At 43.5% G+C, this 20153-nt stretch overlaps 1 protein-coding gene and 1 long non-coding RNA gene across 9 annotated transcripts in view; one reads left to right on the top strand and one right to left on the bottom strand.

Annotated features, from left to right (window-relative positions):
* The window catches only part of exoc6 (exocyst complex component 6), a 77118-nt gene extending 75465 nt beyond the window's left edge, over nucleotides 1-1653 (top strand). For all 8 annotated transcript variants that reach the window (XM_061908713.1, XM_061908718.1, XM_061908716.1 and 5 more), the window contains one exon: nucleotides 497-1653. In XM_061908713.1, the coding sequence (XP_061764697.1) occupies nucleotides 497-623 (127 nt within the window). In that variant the 3' untranslated portion in view covers nucleotides 624-1653. The remainder of the gene's footprint in view (nucleotides 1-496) is intronic.
* Nucleotides 1-20153, bottom strand: part of LOC133557857 (uncharacterized) — a 62461-nt gene that overhangs the window by 3825 nt on the left and 38483 nt on the right. The window contains exon 2 of the long non-coding RNA XR_009807856.1: nucleotides 6598-7468. This is a non-coding gene — a long non-coding RNA (uncharacterized LOC133557857). The remainder of the gene's footprint in view (nucleotides 1-6597; nucleotides 7469-20153) is intronic.

Below are 20153 nucleotides of genomic sequence, written 5' to 3'. Positions count from 1 at the left end.
CTGGTATAGAAGTAGATAATTAAATGGTTGCTGAACAATGAAGGGTGTACCCATCTTTGTGAGATACCACACATTGACATGACTTTTTGATTCTATTGTTTTTTTTTATTACTTTTATTATTCAGACATGTAAAAGTGAGTTTTCATAATCTCACTCTCCCCTCAAGGATCTATAGAATCTGTTTGTATGAAATCATCTTTTATATTGTATATTTTCTCTCTTATTGTGCTGCAGAGTATACAGAGGGTAGGTTCAGCTTTTTAATCATCTTTCTATACGTGATATGTTTAGCATGCAGTGTAAACCAATTTTCACTTGTGTTTAGTCTCATTCATCACAACTCTAAATACCTAAAGTTAAATCAGGTTTAATAATTGGTAAAAAAGACGGATTACATTGCAGACTCCAACTAAATGTGTTACTCAAATCATTTCATCAGTAATACCAAGATCGTTACACACTTGATTAACTGCTTCTGCATCTTGTTCTCTCAAGGATGAAGGACACCAATAAGAAGAACAACATCTTCTCCCAGTTCAGGAAGAATGACAGAGACAAACAGAAGCTGATAGAGACTGTTGTCAAACAACTGAGGAGTCTGGTCAGTGGCATGTCTTCCTAAAGTCCTGAGTGTCAGTGAAAGTGCCACTGACAGGACCAATCAGGCCAATGAAACAGGCGATGTCACACTTCCAGTTGAATCCAGAGCTATTTGTACACTTCCAGAATGGATTTTAAATTAAATATTTCAAATAATGTCAGGACAGGATTGAAGGGCAGACTTTCAAATTTCACCAAATATGATATCTTACATCTAACTACTTCTGTTTAATATGTCCATTTTGAAGGTATAAATAGTATTTGGAACATTTACATATTTGTATATACACCAAATTGTTTTATATTTGAATGAAATCATTTCGATTATTTGCTGTCAGTCATCAGAATGATAAAATCCCCAAATACTTCTGTACCTAACTGTACATTATTTGGACCCAGAGGATGAGAGGGTATAGGTGTACATACGACGCACCAAGAACAGCAATACACATTACAAGGTGTGCAGGGAACATACTTCTAAAACAACATACAGTACACAACACCAGTTGGTGTTATATTAAAAATATGACTGTTTTATTGTAACAGTCACATATTTGCAAACCATTTTAATGGCTATGATGATACGACTAATACGTTTTTTTGGACATTTGTGAATGATTAAATGTACAGCTTCAGTGGGACAGGGATGTCACTGTTTGCCCATGTTATTTTTTAAAGCCACTGAACGTGGATTATTTGGTTTTTAGAGGGTTTTCAGCAAAAAAAAGCCATCAATCGGAATGCTATTCATCTATTACATGCATCAGGTCAACAAGTAAACAAAAGACAGCCAACTTTGTTTTGATTGGTTTTTAACAGTTGCTGAAATTAATCAGGCAAACAAGGAAACATCCTTATCTCATTAAGACTTACTATTGTTTACAAGTGTGCTTTACACTTTTACGACATCTAATGAGCTGTAAATGCATAAATGTATTCATGCAAACAAATGGCCATACTAAAGCACTTTGAAAATGCAAACTTTTTGATTTTTTGGAAAAATGATTGTTATTGTCTGTATTTAAATATCAAATTATAAATTCAGAACATTCTCATTGTGTCAGTAGAGTCTGTCTTTGTGTATGTGGGCCAACTCCTCAGTGAGGAAAGAAGCAATTAGCAGTCCTCCAAGTAGCTAACTCATGGCATAGTCTAATTTGTATAATTTTCCAATTCTTTTAGAATAGGGGTGTCAAACTCATTTTAGATCGGGGGCTACGTGGAGAAAAATCGACTCCCAAGTGGGCCGCTCTGGTAAAATCACGGCACGATAACTTAAAAAGAAAGACAACTTCGGATTGTTTTCTTTGTTTAAAAATAGGACAAGCACATTCTGAAAATGTACAAATCATAATGTTTTTGGGTTGTTGTTTTTTTTACAATCACATGTTGCGGTTACTAATGTCTTTATACTTTATGTGTCGTTATTTATATTTTCTGAATAAATTATTTGATAATGTTCATCAGTCAAATCCATCCATCCATCCATCATCTTCCGCTTATCCGAGGTCGGGTCGCGGGGGCAACAGCCTAAGCAGGGAAACCCAGACTTTCCTCTCCCCAGCCACTTCGTCTAGCTCTTCCCGGGGGATCCCGAGGCGTTCCCAGGCCAGCCGGGAGACATAGTCTTCCCAACGTGTCCTGGGTCTTCCCCGTGGCCTCCTACCGGTTGGACGTGCCCTAAACACCTCCCTAGGGAGGCGTTCGGGTGGCATCCTGACCAGATGCCCGAACAACCTCATCCGGCTCCTCTCGATGTGAAGGAGCAGCGGCTTTACTTTGAGTTCCTCCCGGATGGCAGAGCTTCTCACCCTATCTCTAAGGGAGAGCCCCGCCACACGGCGGAGGAAACTCATTTCGGCCGCTTGTACCCGTGATCTTATCCTTTCGGTCATGACCCAAAGCTCATGACCATAGGTGAGGATGGGAACGTAGATCGACCGGTAAATTGAGAGCTTTGCCTTCCGGCTCAGCTCCTTCTTCACCACAACGGACCGGTACAACGTCCGCATTACTGAAGACGCCGCACCGATCCGCCTGTCGATCTCACGATCCACTCTTCCCTCACTCGTGAACAAGACTCCTAGGTACTTGAACTCCTCCACTTGGGGCAGGGTCTCCTCCCCAACCCGGAGATGGCACTCCACCCTTTTCCGGGCGAGAACCATGGACTCGGACTTGGAGGTGCTGATTCTCATTCCGGTCGCTTCACACTCGGCTGCGAACCGATCCAGCGAGAGCTGAAGATCCCGGTCAGATGAAGCCATCAGGACCACATCATCTGCAAAAAGCAGAGACCTAATCCTGCGGTTACCAAACCGGAACCCCTCAACGCCTTGACTACGCCTAGAAATTCTGTCCATAAAAGTTATGAACAGGGTGACAAAGGACAGCCTTGGCGGAGTCCAACCCTCACTGGAAATGTGTTCGACTTACTGCCGGCAATGCGGACCAAGCTCTGGCACTGATCGTACAGGGAACGGACCGCCACAATAAGACAGTCCGACACCCCATACTCTCTGAGCACTCCCCACAGGACTTCCCGAGGGACACGGTCGAATGCCTTCTCCAAGTCCACAAAGCACATGTAGACTGGTTGGGCAAACTCCCATGCACCCTCAAGAACCCTGCCGAGAGTATAGAGCTGGTCAACAGTTCCACGACCAGGACGAAAACCACACTGTTCCTCCTGAATCTGAGGTTCGACTATCCGACGTAGCCTCCTCTCCACTACACCTGAATAAACCTTACCGGGAAGGCTGAGGAGTGTGATCCCACGATAGTTGGAACACACCCTCCGGTCCCCCTTCTTAAAGAGAGGAACCACCACCCCGGTCTGCCAATCCAGAGGTACCGCCCCCGATGTCCACGCGATGCTGCAAAGTCTTGTCAACCAAGACAGCCCCACAGCATCCAGAGCCTTAAGGAACTCCGGGCGGTTCTCGTCCACCCCTGGGGCCTTGCCACCGAGGAGCTTTTTAACTACCTCAGCGACCTCAGCCCCAGAAATAGGAGAGTCCCCCACAGATTCCCCAGGCCCTGCTTCCTCATAGGAAGACGTGTTGGTGGGATTGAGGAGGTCTTCGAAGTATTCCTTCCACCTATCCACAACATCCGCAGTCGAGGTCAGCAGAACACCATCCGCACCATACACGGTGTTGATAGTGCACTGCTTCCCCTTCCTGAGGCGGCGGACGGTGGTCCAGAATCGCTTCGAAGCCGTCCGGAAGTCGTTTTCCATGGCTTCCCCGAACTCTTCCCATGTCCGAGTTTTTGCCTCCGCGACCGCTGAAGCTGCACACCGCTTGGCCTGTCGGTACCTGTCCACTGCCTCCGGAGTCCTATGAGCCAAAAGGACCCGATAGGACTCCTTCTTCAGCTTGACGGCATCCCTCACCGCTGGTGTCCACCAAGGGGTCTTAGGATTGCCGCCCCGACAGGCACCAACTACCTTGCGGCCACAGCTCCGATCTGCCGCCTCGACAATAGAGGTGCGGAACATGGTCCACTCGGACTCAATGTCCAGCACCTCCCTCGTGACATGTTCAAAGTTCTTCCGGAGGTGGGAATTGAAACTTTGTCTGACAGGAGACTCTGCCAGACGTTCCCAGCAGACCCTCACAATGCGTTTGGGCCTCCCAGGTCTGTCCGACATCCTCCCCCACCATCGCAGCCAACTCACCACCAGGTGGTGATCGGTGGAAAGCTCCGCCCCTCTCTTCACCCGAGTGTCCATAACATGTGGCCGCAAATCCGATGACACAACTACAAAGTCGATCATGGAACTGCGGCCTAGGGTGTCCTGGTGCCAAGTGCACATATGGACACCCTTATGTTTGAACATGGTGTTTGTTATGGACAAACTGTGACGAGCACAAAAGTCCAATAACAAAACACCACTCGGGTTCAGATCCGGGCGGCCATTCTTCCCAATCACGCCTCTCCAGGTTTCACTGTCGTTGCCAACGTGAGCGTTGAAGTCCCCCAGTAGGACAAGGGAATCACCCGGGGGAGCACTTTCCAGTACTCCCTCGAGCGTTCCCAAAAAGGGTGGGTACTCTGAACTGCTGTTTGGTGCATAAGCACAAACAACAGTCAGGACCCGTCCCCCCACCCGAAGGCGGAGGGAGGCTACCCTTTCGTCCACCGGGTTGAACTCCAACGTACAGGCTTTGAGCCGGGGGGAAACAAGAATTGCCACCCCAGCCCGTCGCCTCTCACTGCCGGCAACGCCAGAGTAGAAGAGGGTCCAATCCCTCTCGAGAGAAGTGGTTCCAGAGCCCTTGCTGCGCGTCGAAGTGAGTCCGACTATATCCAGCCGGAATTTCTCGACTTCGCGCACTAGCTCAGGCTCTTTTCCCCCCCAGTGACGTGACGTTCCACGTCCCAAGAGCTAGCTTCTGTAGCCGAGGATCGGACCGCCAAGTGCCCTGCCTTCGGCTGTCGCCCAGCTCACAATGCACCCGACCTCTATGGCCCCTGCTATGGGTGGTGAGCCCATTGGAGGGGTGACCCACGTTGCCTCTTCGGGCTGTGCCCGGCCGGGCCCCATGGGAACAGGCCCGGCCACCAGGCGCTCGCCATCGTGCCCCACCTCCGGGCCTGGCTCCAGAGGGGGGCCCCGGTGACCCGCGTCCGGGCGATCATCAGTCAAATCATTGGTGTTAATTTTCAATCCATCAAGATAAAAAATACATATGAAAATCAAATTACAGTATGCTATTTATGTAGTTTGATCATTTTCCCGGACTGATGTACTAACATCATGTGGTTTATTTTGTACATATGTAGCATCATACTTTGCAAACTCATCCCGCGGGCCGGATAAAACCTGTTCGCAGGCCTGATCCAGCCCTTGGGCCGTACGTTTGACACCCCTGTCTTAGAGCATACAACCTGCCTTGGCAAAGGTCTTCTCCAATTTCAGATCGACATTTGCAAAAAAAAGAACTTATAACACATTGTTTAGCTCCTGGTCCGAAAAACACTTCCTGTCTCGCTTAAATTTCCATAGTTGGTGACAAAGCAAGCTAACAAGTTAAAAAGTCAGCAAAAGTTTTGTATGCTCACTGGGTGCTCACTCTAGAAAATGTTTTTTAGTCTTTTAGCAGAAAAAAAAGTCACTATTTTGGAGGCGGGGTGGGGTGGGAGGGGGGTCTGAATACAGAAGACGACATCCTGAGAGACAAAATCAGTGGTTGTGTCATTTCCAGTAAAACTGTTTTAAATAAATGACGGATGCACTAAATCAAACTCAAGGTCTGTGGGCCAGACCCAGACCAACACATCTGTCCAGAATACTGTGTTATTATGCGATTAAATCGGACGACTTTTAGCCATGAGTGGTGCTGGGATAAAATGTCCGCTACAACCAATAACGTCACGCGCACGTGTCAATATAAGCGTCATCATTCCGCGACGTTTTCAACAGGACACTTCGCGGGAAAATTAAAAATTGCAATTTATTAAACTAAAAAGGCCGTATTGGCATGTGTTGCAATGTTAATGTTTCATCATTGATATATAAACTATCAGACTGCGTGGCGGGTAGTAGTGGGTTTCAGTAGGTCTTTAAGCATACTTGCTAACCTTGAGACCTCCGATTTCGGGAGGTGCGGGGTGGGGGGCGTGGTCGGGGGTGGGGCGAAGGTGTGGTTTGGGCGGGGCGTTGTTAAGAGAGTATATTTACAGCCAATTCACCCACTCTTGTATTTCATATATATATATATATATATATATATATATATGTGTGTGTGTGTATATATATATGTATATATGTGTGTGTGTGTATATATATATATGTGTATATATATATATATATGTGTATGAAATACTTAACTTTCATTGAATTCTAGCTATATATATTTATTTTATTATATATATAAATAAAAGAAATAGTTGAATTTCAGACGGCACCTATCAAATACACAGTAATAAAAACAGTTGTTCTACTAACTGTACTGTGCTTGCTGGTTACTAAAAAAAACAACACTTACCTTTCACTATTTGAGTAACGTCACTTTCGAGTTTCCAGAAGATGGCGCCAGTATGTGCTTTGCCCTGCCGTCTCTCGCTGTCAGCTCTGTCCGTTTTTGTGTTGTTTGCGTCTATTTTTGTCTCTGTCAGCTCACTGCTTGTGTATGACGGCCAAACACTGTTGGATCTTTGCCCCTCTCCCACTGATATGATCAACTTCGATGTTGGTTTTTCGACGTCCCAGTCAAATTTTTCAGATGGCCGGATTCCTGCCTTCCTTTCCCGCCTCGTGGCTCCTCTCTCCCACCACCTGCGGGCTGTGTGTCGGGCCCCACCTGGATTAGCTGCGCCGTTGGACGTGCTGGCCCCCGCCAGGTTCGGTCTTGTGAACGCAAGATCTTTGACAAACAAAACGTTTATCCTGAAGGATTTCTTCACTTCCCGCGGACTTGACTTCTTCGTCTGTGTGACAGAAACATGGCTGAGAGCGACCCTTTTGGGGGGCGCGGGATTAATCAATCGAAGTTTATTTATTAGCCCTAAATCACGAGTGTCTCAAAGGGCTGCACAAACCACAACGACCTACTCTGCTCAGATCCCACATCAGGGCAAGAAAACCTCAACCCAATGGGATACAATGAGAAACCTTGGAGGGGACCGCGGATGTGGGCCCCCCTGGGCGACCGGTGCAATGGATGTCAAGTGGGTCTTGCATAACATTGTGAGAGTCCAGTCCATAGTGGATCTAACATAATAGTGAGAGTCTAGTCCATAGTGGGGCCAGCAGGAGATCATCTTGAGTGGAGACAGGTCAGCAGCGCAGACTTCCCCAACTGATGCACAGATGAGTGGTCCACCCTGGGTGCCGACTTTGGACAGCTAGTGCATCATCTGTGGGGGGAGTATGCAAATTAGTTTTGAGATGGGACTTAAATGCTTCTACTTCTATTTTTGAGGTATTATTTAATTTTGATGTAGCCTTTCTAAATACCCAGAAGAGGGCGGGGTATAATCCTCGGAACACACCTGTGCAAAGGATGCAAACAGCCCTTTTAATCTCATACAAACGCTAAGGTCCACCTGAAGTCACAGTCACTAAAAACTTGCTACGTTTAGAAACCATGAGCAGGCTACTAATGCCAACCATGCATGGATGACAACAGTTGGTTGTTCATCTTTCTTGCTAAATGTCCTAATATTAAAGTTAAAGTACCCATGATTGTCACACACACAGTCGGTGTGGCGAAATTATCCTCTGCATTTGACCCATCACCCTTTATCACCCCCTGGGGGGTGAGTGGAGCAGTGGGCAGGAGCAGTAGCCACGCCCAGGAATCATTCTTGGTAATTTAACCCCCAATTCCAACCCTTGATGCTGAGTACCTTGGCAGGGAATGTGCACTTTCAATCGGATTAATTCATACAACACAACAGCATGATTAAATAAATATGATTAAATAAATGTTTTTGAAAAGACATATATCTTTATTTGTATCTGCTCAACACTATATTCAATAACTTATAAACTTGACTGATTTCAAAATGACCTCTATATGTGTCCTACCGAATGCAGGAGCACTTGTAATAACAGTAATCTAGCGAGGCGTTCATCTTTCACACTTATTAGAACTGGCTGTCAGAAGGCCACCGTGACTGCAAAGTGGCCTGCAATTAATTGAGAGTTTGACACCCTAATGCCAAAGGGGAACATTATCACCAAACCTATGCAAGCGTCAATATATACCTTGATGTTGCAGAAAAAAAGACCATGTGTTTTTTTTAACCGATTTCCGAACTCTAAATGGGTGAATTTTGGCAAATTAAATGCCTTTCTGTTTATCCGTCTTTTAGCGATGACGTCAGAACGTGACGTCACCGAGGTAATACACCCGCCATTTTCATTTTCAAAACATTACAAACACCGGGTCTCAGCTCTGTTATTTTCCGTTTTTTCGACTATTTTTTGGAACCTTGGAGACATCATGCCTCGTCGGTGTGTTGTCGGAGGGTGTAACAACACTAACAGGGAGGGATTCAAGTTGCACCACTGGCAAGAAATCTGCCGCCAGACCCCCATTGAATTTGCCAGAGTGTCTTCACATTTTACCGGCGATGCTAAGACAGACATGGCACAGAGATGTATGGATAACCTGCAGATGCATTTGCAACGATTAAGCCAACAAAATCACAAAGGGGAGTTTTGTTGATGTTGTTGACTTATGTGCTAATCAGACATATTTGGTCGCAGCATGACTGCCAGCTAATCGATGCTAACATGCTACGCTAATCAATGCTAACATGCTATTTACGCTAGCTGTATGTACATTTGAAACTAGATACCCACATTAAACTGAAACAAACACTTACCAATCGACATATTTAAGTTGTTCCAGTGTCACAAGATGCAAAAGTCCTGATCGTTTTGTCCGCACATTTTACCGGCGATGCTAATAAGGCAGCCATGCTATGGGCCACTTCATTAGGTACACCCATGCTATGGCCGAATAGCGTCAATAGCTATTCGCTCAATAGCTTCAGTTCCTTCTTCAATTTTTTTTTGCGCTACCTGCCTCCATGCTCCGACCATCTGTTTCAATACATGCGTAATCTGTTGAAGCCGCTGAAATCCGAGTCTGAATCCGAGCTAATGTGGCTATATCTTGCTGTGGTAACCGCCATGTTGTTTGTATTGGCAGCCCTGTATGACGTCACAGGGAAATGGACAGTCGCGTCGCAAATAGGGAAAATCAAGAACTTTAAAGCTTTTTTTAAAAACTTCGAAAAATAAAACAAGCCACTGGGAACTGATTTTTATTGTTTTTTAACCCTTTTGAAATTGTGATAATGTTCCCCTTTAAAGGGACTTCCTTTCAATTTGCGTATATTTAGTATTATGTCTGTTTTTAAACTTCAAATGCCAGCTGCATATCTGTTGGTTTAAAACTGAGTGTGAATGTTGTCTATCTGTGTTGGCCCTGCTATAAGGTGGCGACTTGTCCAGGGTGTACACCGCCTTCTGCCCGAATGCAGCTGAGATAGGCTCCAACACCCCCCACATCCCCTAAAGGGACAAGCCGTAGAAAATGGATGGATGGATATTGGAAAGCCTGCCAGCATTCCAAATAACATGATGTCACTTCTTCATGAAGGGAACTGATGCTTTCCTGCGCTGTCATTGGACTTATTGAGACCGCAGATCTGGACCACAATTCTTGAACTGCTTCCTGACACTCAGCTTTCAAACTGGCTGGAGTGAGATACTGTTTCGTTAAAAAGATAAAGATTGATGGCTACCGCCAGCAAGCCAGGCAACAGGTGAATGAAAGGCATCACCTAGCAATGGAATGCCCCACAAGAGAAGACAATCTCCCGTCCAGGAGGAAGGGTTCCAGGACACTGAAGAGTCCCATGAATAATGGCTGCTTGAGACGATTAAGGCAGAACAATATTGTGCGCCGTAAACCCAGGTTTTACACCAGGTCATGCCAAGAACAGAAGGGGAGAACCACTTAACTGGCCAACTGGAAATGGATGTAGAAACATCGAAACTATCCTCTTTACAAAACAAATAATGGTGCAGTTTGTCAATAACAAATACATGACAACTTTGTAAAGCAGGGAAGTGGAAAGGAATAAACATCTACAACAAAGGTGTCCAAAGTGCGGACATTATAGCTAATATTTTAACCGCTGCACTAGGACTAGGCGAAATGGCCTTTTATTAATATTGCAATATTTTTAAGCCATGTCACGAAACACCATATACATCTCCATATTTTGCCTTAGCCTTGAAAGAACGCTTGATTCATATAATCACAGCAGTATGATGATTCTATGTGTCTACATTAAAACATTTTTGTTCATACTGCTTTAAAATATGATTTTTTTTTACTTTCATGCTGAGGGAAACCACAATTAAGTCAATTGACCCAAACTGTATTTATTAAACAGTGTCACAACCATTCATGTCATTTCAAAACAGAAAGTGCAAGATTGTCAGAGACATTTTAAAACATTAATTGTCCAAAAATGCATTTTCCCATCAATAACGTGACATTATCATCAGCAGCAAGTGTGCACTCTTTCAGTCACTTAGTGCGCGAGGACATCCATCCATTTTCTACCGCTTGTCCCTTTTGGGATGATGGGGGGGTGCTGGAGCCTATCTCAGCTACATTCGGGCGGAAGGCGGAATACACCCTGGACAAGTCGTCACCTCATCGCAGGGCCAACACAGATAGACAGACAACATTCACAATCACATTCATAGACTTGGGACCATTAGTGTTTCCAATCAACCTATCCCCAGGTGCCTGTTTTTGGAGTTTGGAGGAAGCCGGAGTACCCGGAGGGAACCCACGCAGTCACAGGGAGAACATGCGAACTCCACACAGAAAGATCCCGAGCCTGGGATTGAACCCATGACTACTCAGGACTTTCGTATTGTGAGGCACATGCACTAACCCCTGTTTTCCACCGTGCTGCCCTGCGCAAGGACAGTACAGGCCAAAAGTTTGGACACACCTCCTCATTCAACGCGTTTTCTTTATTTTCACAACTATTTACATTGTAGATTGTCACAGAAGGCATCAAAACTATGAATGAACACATGTGGAGTTATGTACTTAACAAAAAAAGGTGAAATAAGTGGAAACATGGTTTATATTCTAGATTCCTCAAAATAGTCACCCTTTGCTCTGATTACTGTTTAGCACATTCTTGGCATTCTCTCGAGGAGCTTCAAGAGGTAGTCAACTGAAAGGGTTTTCACTTCACAGGTGTCAAAGTTTTGATGACTTCAGTGAAAATCTACAATGTAAATAGTCATGAAAATAAAGAAAATGCATTGAAATGAGAAGGTGTGTCCAACGTTAGTGTTGATAAATCACAATGCGCATGCTTAATAATGATATTAACATTTTATTACAATATTACTTTATCGCCTTTTGGTCCGGGACCCTTTGGGACTGTGTGACAAGGGGTGGCACTTTCGTGACCTGTGTGGTGCTTTTTTGTGGACTTCTGGATCTGCCTCCCGGGACCCTTTTGGCCATGGAGACCAGCTGCTGGGTCTCTGCCACACCGGAGTCGGTTTGGAGGGGCTGGAGGAGATGCGGATGAGGGAACAGGGCTGCGGAGCTAGCACTGAGTGCTGGGACGGAGAGGTTTCGCGATGTCTTGGCTGGGTGAGCAGATGTCGGACACATCAGTCACCTTGGACGTATCCTCGCTCATCCATGCGGACTGGACATTGGCCGAGAGTGGAGTCGGCTGTCTTGGTTGCTTTGTTGGGTCTGCTCCTGTCTCTGGCCATCCTCCTTCCACCCCAGCGGACGATAGCGTGGAACACTGCAGAGGCCACCAAAGTGTATATGTTTCTTTTACTTTTTATTCATAGCTGTATGTAGAAGTGTCTGGTTGTATCTTTTCGATGTATCATTTCCCTTGGCCTCAGTCTGCACCCCCTCTCCAGGGCCCAGGCTAAGACCGATTTTTTTTATTTTATTTCAATCTTCTATTTTTTTGTCCCATCCCCCCCTTTTTTTTTTTACCTGTATCTCATCTTTTTTGTAAGGGGCGCTGGAAGCCGGCAGACCCGTCAGCGATCCTGTTCTGTCTCCCTGTATTCTTTGTCTGATCTTGAATGGGATTGTGCTGAAAATTTTTATTTTCCTGAAGGAACTCTCCTGACGGAATAAATAAAGTACTATCTATCTATCTATTTAACTCTCAGTAATGTGGGCGTTTTGAGGATTAGCATATATTTTGCATTTTGCTGAAGACAAAGATGCAAAATAAATTGCATGCCTTATTCTGCCCCCGGCCAAATTGTTTTAACCCAAAGCGGCCCCCTGAGTCAAAAAGTTTGGGGAACCCTGGTTAATAGCCTCTTTCAGCCCAACTGTGACAGGGTTGGTGGCTGGGGGTCCCACGCAATGGTCTCCCTCTTGATGGTTGCGGTCATACCCCCAGGTTTAAAGATGCACAGACTGAGCATTCACTAGAACTCAGACAAACAAGTTGTGTTTCTGAACAAAAACTTTGGTGGGACTCCACATCGTCTCACCTATAGTCCTCCTTTTGGAAGGAATGTAACAAGCCGTCACATTTTCTTACCCAGCCTCCAAACCACAGCGTGGTTCACTTTCATAGCTCATACCTTTACTTGGTTCTGACTGTTGACATATGGCATCTCATTGCAAAACAGGACATTGCGGCAGCTCCCAAAATAAATGAGGGCTTGAGTTTGGAGGGTTATCCTTGGAGGACCTCTGGGATGTCTGTAAATACTCACTTGGCTTGGGTTAATTAGGATTGGATTGGGTCTTATCCATTACAGGTACCTCAGATGGTAAATCCCCACACCCAGTTTTAAATGTTGATGCTTGAAGTGTAAATGGAATGATAGAGGTGCAGTGGCAACACACTGATGCACTCTTAAGGGAATCTTACCAATATTGTTTTTGGTGACGGTGGTCCCAGCTGCCTTGAGATCATCAACAAGCTCCTGGGTAATTATGGGATGATCCCCACTCCATTCTCCATTCTCCATTCTCAGAATCATCCTCACGCCATGACACACAATCTTGCACAAAGCTCGGGAGAGAGGGCAATTGCTTCTTGTCTTGTATTTTTGAATCTCAGTGGTCTCTTTCTCAGCAGGGTTCTAGCTAAACGTCTTGTAGCTTCTTGGATGTGGAAATAGAGGAAAACCATTGGAGGCATAATGAAGCTTTGAGGCTTATCAAACAAACTGAACAACAGGCAGGTTTGCCAATTATCACTGCTCCCTACTAAAATGTTCACAAACATTCTTAATTAAGCGAAGGATTGTTAACGTTAGTCCAAATAAACCGTAGGGACCAATCTCTTGCACCACCTTCATTATTCAAGTAATCACTGATGAGAAATGATGAACCAGCACATCTGATTAGGGTTGGGTATCGAGTATCGATTGGAACCGGGACTAACTTTCCGATTCTCCCGGAATCGTTCAAAAGTTAAAATTTCGATTCTTAGTTTTGATACCCAGTCTGCTGACCGGAAGAAGAAGCCGCTGAACACCAACGAAAAAGCGCCGGCCGCCGGAAGTGTATCATAGCCGAGCCTATGTAGCCGAGCGAGTTAGTCAAGCGGGCCTCGGCGGTCGAAAGTGTGGCTTTATTTTACTAAAAAAAATGAAATATCGGCGAAATGTAACACGTGCGACAGGACTGTTTCGTGCTTCGGAGGGTGCACGTCGAACATGATGAAGCACCTCCGAGTTCATGGAGTACAAATAAATGCGTGTCCCGTCTTCGACGCGCTGCGCCTGAATGTCCTCTTCTGCCTCTTCCTCTGGCTCCGGCTCCGACGCCCAGCCTGACACCTCGGTGACTGCACTGCAGTCCGAATCCGGTAAGTAAAACAATATATATGCAATAAATAATGTGTTTTGCGCCAACGTTGAGGCAGCTAACAAATTAGCCCGCGTATTTTTTCATAGACAATTTACAACCTGCTAGTCAGGCTCCGCGATGTGCTCAGCGTACTCCGTTCACCGTAGCAGCAATGGGGAAGATGTCGGTGCCACAGACTGAAGAGTGCCACAGAAAGGTCACTGCACATATAGTCAAAAGACTGCTTCCCAATTCAGAGGTGGAATCTCCAACATTTAGGTTAGTTAAGCAATAACGTTAGAGCTAAGCTAATTGATACTGAGCTAAACAGTAACAGCAACAATACATGTTTGTTTATGTTTGCAGGGATATGGTGAAAACTCTCAACCCAAAATACATACCACCTTCCAGGGACTACCTGTCAAACACATTGATCCCGGCATGGTACAAGAAGAATCGGAATCGAGAATCGTCAGGAATCGGAATCGAAACAAAGAATCAGAATCGTTCGAATTCAAACGATACCTAACCCTACATCTGATTGAGCATTATACTGTTTTATTTCCGATACATTATCAACATTTCAAACTAGATTCCTCTCTAGGAAGCAATGAAGCAATAATTAAACTAACTGCATTTTGCACTTGAAGATTTAAACCAGATTGTAAGTGAAGCATCAAAATACAAACAGGTGCAATAGACAAAAATATGTTTGTTCTACTCAATTGAAAACATTAGCAAAGTGTAACACTTATAGTGCTATCTTGTACCCGTTTTGTAATAATGTAAGGCAGTGTGGTTACCTTTAACTGAGATTTGTTGTAGTTTGTACAGCCCTTTGAGACACTAGTGATTTAGGGCTATATAAATAATCATTGATTGATTGATTGATACTTGGACAGTCCATGAACTGATCAATGTGGACCCCGACTTAAAGAAGTTGAAAAACTTATTCGGGTGTTACCATTAAGGGACAATTGGCCGTGTCTTACAGATGTTCTATTGTTAGGAGCCTTGGGTGCACAGCCACATAGGACACACACACAGAATTTGCATTTACTTACATCATGTGATTGTTGAACTGTGCACAACAAGTAAGTAGATTTTATTCATAAAGCGCTTTTCCCAGATAAAATCACAAAGCGCTGTACAAAACATAGGTGAAGTAAAACAACAGGTGCAACATCATGAAAAAGGATACAAAGTGAATTTAAATTGATAGTTAAATGATTCATTGACTAGAAGCTTCACTGAAAAGAGAAGTTTTCAAATGTTTCTTAAAAGTTTCAACCCAGTCAAGATCATGGAGTGACTCGTGCAAATTGATCCAAAGTCTGGATGTTATTGCCCGGAATGCCAGGTCTTTACAGGTTTTAAAACAAGTTTTCAGGATTTTTAGAAGACCCTGGCCTGAAGACCGGAGGCTGCGCCCTAAAGAGTAGGGGAAAAGCAAGTCCGTGATGTACTGAGGTCCCCCACCATGCAACGCACGAAATGTCACGACTGCAATTTTAAACTCAATGTAAAATTTAATTAAAAGCCAATGAAGACTGGATAATATGGGGGTAGTAATATGGGCTGTTCTGGGTGCACCGGGCTAAAGTCTGGCAGCCACATTTTGTACAGTCTGAAGTCTCTTTAGCGTTAACTTGTTGAAAAGGGTGAAAAGAGAATTGCAATAGTCAACGCGAGACGAAATGAACGCAAGAATGATCATTTCGAGATCCAATTTTGACAACAAATTTCTCACTTAAGAAATATTTCCGAGATGATAAAAACAGTTTTTGGTCCGTTGACGACAGTGACCCTCCAAAGACATTGACTGATCAAACACAATACAACAAAGAGTGCTTTTGAAATATATAAATTAAAAACACAAAAGTAGTCAGTCTTTAAACGTTCGCTTCGTCTCAGTGTTCGACTAGTGTAACTAGTTGGGTCACAAATAACAGTCATTCACTTCGGGCTCAGCTCGCCACCCATGATCTGTAAATCCTTGCTTGTCTCCAATCGAATCCCAAAACAAAAACCTGACCATGCAGCAGCCCCAGATGCACCACAGGGCCTCTCAGCTCGAGTGGGTTTACAGCATTTGGAATTGCAGTACCAACCTCTGTGTATGTTTCCACTGCAAAGTCACTATAAACACAGACACAAGTACCTCTGTCTGCCTGCGTCTTTTGACAATCTGAAGCAACATACACAGGCCACACCCAGACATGAGGACACTTGACCTTATTGGCTTACACTGATCCCAATGTTATGACAACATTGGCTGCTCAGTGGGTCAACACAATTACTTCCTCAATGATATATTATGTTTTTAAAACAGTTGGGGAAGGGGTGGGGTCAAAGGTATCGTAATGTACGATTTCATTACTGTCCTTTAAAGGGGAACATTATCACCAGACCTATGTACGCTTCAATATATACCTTGATGGTGCAGAAAAAAGACCATATATATTTTTTAACCGATTTCCGAACTCTAAATGGGTGAATTTTGGCGAATTAAAGGCCTTTCTGTTTATCGCTCTTTTTGCGATGACATCAGAACGTGACGTCTCCGAGGTAATACAGCCGCCATTATCATTTTCAACACATTGCAAACATTGGGTCTCAGCTCTGTTATTTTCCGTTTTTTCGACTATTTTTTGGAACTTTGGAGACATCATGCCTCGTCGGTGTGTTGTCGGAGGGTGTAACAACACTAACAGGGAGGGATTCAAGTTGCACCACTGGCCCGAAGATGCGAAAGTGTCTGTCGCCAGACCCCCATTGAATGTGCCAGAGTGTCTCCACATTTTACCGGCGATGACAGACATGGCACAGAGATGTATGGATAACCTCCAGATGCATTTGCAATGATAAAGTCAACAAAATCACAAAGGTGAGTTTTGCTGATGTTGACTTATGTGCTAATCAGACATATTTGGTTGCCGCATGACTGCCAGCTAATCGATGCTAACATGCAACGCTAATCGACGCTAACATGCTATCTACCGGCGGTGCTAAAGCAGACATGTCAAAGAGATGTATGGATAACCTGCAGATGCATTTGCAACGTTAAAGCACAACGAATTCACAAAGGTGAGTTTTGTTGATTTTGACTGCCAGCTAATCGATGCTAACATTCTATTTACCGGCGGTGCTAAAGCAGACATGGCACAGAGATGTATGGATAACCTGCAGATGCATTTGCAACTATATTACGTTTCCTTCCACCCACATTTAATGCGAAAAAAACACTTACCAATCGAAGGATTTAAGATGCTCCAGTGTCACGAGATGCGAAAGTCCTGATCGTTTGGTCCACACATTTTACCGGCGATGCTAACGCAGCTATTTGGCCATGCTATGGCTATGAATAGCGTCAATAGCTATTCGCTCAATAGCTTCAGTTTCTTCTTCAATACTTTCATACTCCAACCATCCGTTTCAATACATGCGTAATCCGTTGAATTGCTTAAGCCGCTGAAATCCGAGTCTGAATCCGAGCTAATGTTGCTATATCTTGCTGTGGTATTCGCCATTGTTTGTTTACATTGGCAGCATTGTATGACGTCACAGGAAAATGGATAGTCGCATCGCAAATAGCGAAAATCAAGCACTTTAAAAGCTTTTTTTAGGGATATTCCGGGAGCGGTAAAATTTTGAAAAAAAATTCAAAAAATACAACAAGCCACTGGGAACTGATTTTTGTTGTTTTCAACCCTTTTGAAATTGTGATAATGTTCCCCTTTAAAAGTATATTAATTAACTCTTATTTGAATACATGTTTTATCAATATGTATTCCCCTCAGAAAAAAATGTACTTTTAACCATAGTGGTATCAATATTCAATCACATTTTAACAAAAGCATTTCAACTCAAACATAATGTCCATCAGCCGTTTAAAGGTTGAAGACCATAGCTTAAAAGGGGTGTCAAACTCATTTTGATTGAGGGCCGCATCACAGTTATAGCTGCCCTTTGTGGGCTACTTGTAACTGGAAATATATAAATGAGTATTAATGTTTAATCGCATCATGATATTGCACAACTGCCTTTAGTAACAAAGATTAAGTACTTTATTGACGCACATTAATAATGACAATAAAGCTGATTCTGATTATTTTCAAGCTGTGGCATTTATAAAATGGCCCTGAGTTTGACACCTGTACAAATAAGTCCATATTTTCACTAAAATCTAGCTTTTCTGTCACAACCTTTCTGTCTTGGCACTTGGTAATATTGTTGAACTATACATGATAAATGAATTCCTATTTGAAGAAAAGTGAATTTGACAGGGTTTTTTTGTGCAAATGTACAGAAAGAACATATATTCATTCGTTTTCTACCGCTTATTCCCTTTGGGGTCGCGGGGGGCGTTGGCGTCTATCTCAGCTACAATCGGGCGGAAGGCGGGGTACACCCTGCCCAAGTCGCCACCTCATCGCAGAGAACATATATTAATTCCAAATTATTAAACAGTAAAATTTATAGTATTGCATTAGCTTTGCATCATGCATCATGTCAGGCTTCTTATAGCAATTTTAGGTCCAAAAGGACATATACGTCACAACAATATTTGGTAATTATTTCATAAATATATAAAATAATTTGGGACAGTAGTTAAAGTTCAAGTACCAATGATTGTCAAACACACACTAGGCGTAGCGAAAATATTGTCTGCATTTGACCCATCACCCTTGATCACCCCCTGGGAGGTGAGGGGAGCAGTGGGCAGCAGCGTTGGCCGCGCCCAGGAATAATTTTTGGTGATTTAACCCCAATTTACAACCCTTGATGCTGAGTGTCAAGCAGGTAGGCTTGTTTTGTCTTTTTGAAGGTATTTATTTAGTTTTTGTGCAGTATCAATATATTTATACATGTTATACATAGGAGGCTATATATTTTTTGTATATTCTCTGAGCTTTTTTCTATCCTTAATTTTTTAATGATCCATCATCTCTCTAAATTCATCCAAGAAATAGAGTAGAACGAGTTGACCTGTGACATTTGACAGGCTGTTAAAACTAAAATGGCTTTTAATGTGGTCCATTGTTCACAAAGTTTTGTACCGCAACATTTCTTGGTTAATTATTGTGCTCCTATTGAAAAACTGGGTCGGTTAACGCTGGGTTCACTTGAGAACTTAATAAAGCGTGTGCAGCAGAAGAAAACAGTATATGGCTCAAATTGCGATGTTGCTACACTTAGGAGGGATAATGTTACTTATTAATTTCTGCACTGTATGTCTCCTACGTGTGAGGCTGACTCTTACAAACAAAGGGAAATTGAAAGTCAGGTGATATTTGACATCCAAAAATGCTCAGTGGAGGAATGGATAAAATAAAATAAAAATTGCATGCCCTGTCCCAGCTGCTCAAATGCTGGAACCATCATCAAGGATGACGACGGTATCTCTGTATATTTGAAAGGATCTTCTACTACGAAAAGGACAATGATGACTAAGTAGCATGATGGTCTCTTAGTTTATAACTGATGAATACCGATAATTGTTTCTCTTTTTGTAAAGACAAAACGTGATTCTCTGTGGGACGACATGTGATCTCTGCATTATGATATGCAGGGTTCGTACCGGTGCTTAAAAACCTTAAATATCCTTGGATTTTAATGTGTTTTAAAGGTTTAAAAAATGCTCGAATTTTGGGTTAAGTGCTTGTAAATGCTTCGAAACGTTCGTCATATTTCTCGGCAGTCTGACTCAATAGGCTAATTATAAAGTGGAAAAAAATAAAATAAGTTTCCTTAAAAATGAAAGCTACACGCTTGATCTGTTGGCTTTGCACGAGCCCTTACATTAGGTTGTTGTCATGCCATACGGCTCTGTGTCGCCCCCAAGAGGACAGTGGTGCAACAGTTTATCATGTTGGCAGGTTGTCGTTTTAATGATCATGATGTATGCATGAATTATGATACAAACAAACAAGTAAACAATCCATCCATCCATTTTCTACCGCTTATTCCCTTTCGGGGTCACGGGGGGCGCTGGCGCCTATGTACCCTGCCTTCCGCCCGATTGTAGCAAGTAAACAATACTAATTGTTATTTCTTATAGGGAATGGTGTATACATGAATGATACATGAATACAAACAAACAAGTAAACAACGTTTGCAAACACCATTGACATTGAATAGTCTACAGAAACATTGCTTCATTTTCTATGCCTCATTCAGTTAATGATAACTGTTGA

Source organism: Nerophis ophidion, linkage group LG08 (assembly GCF_033978795.1).
Source record: "Nerophis ophidion isolate RoL-2023_Sa linkage group LG08, RoL_Noph_v1.0, whole genome shotgun sequence".
NCBI classification, from domain to species: Eukaryota; Metazoa; Chordata; class Actinopteri; order Syngnathiformes; family Syngnathidae; genus Nerophis; species Nerophis ophidion.
The sequence above is the reverse complement of the archived record's forward strand: the minus strand, read 5'-3'. Positions and strand labels throughout refer to the sequence as shown.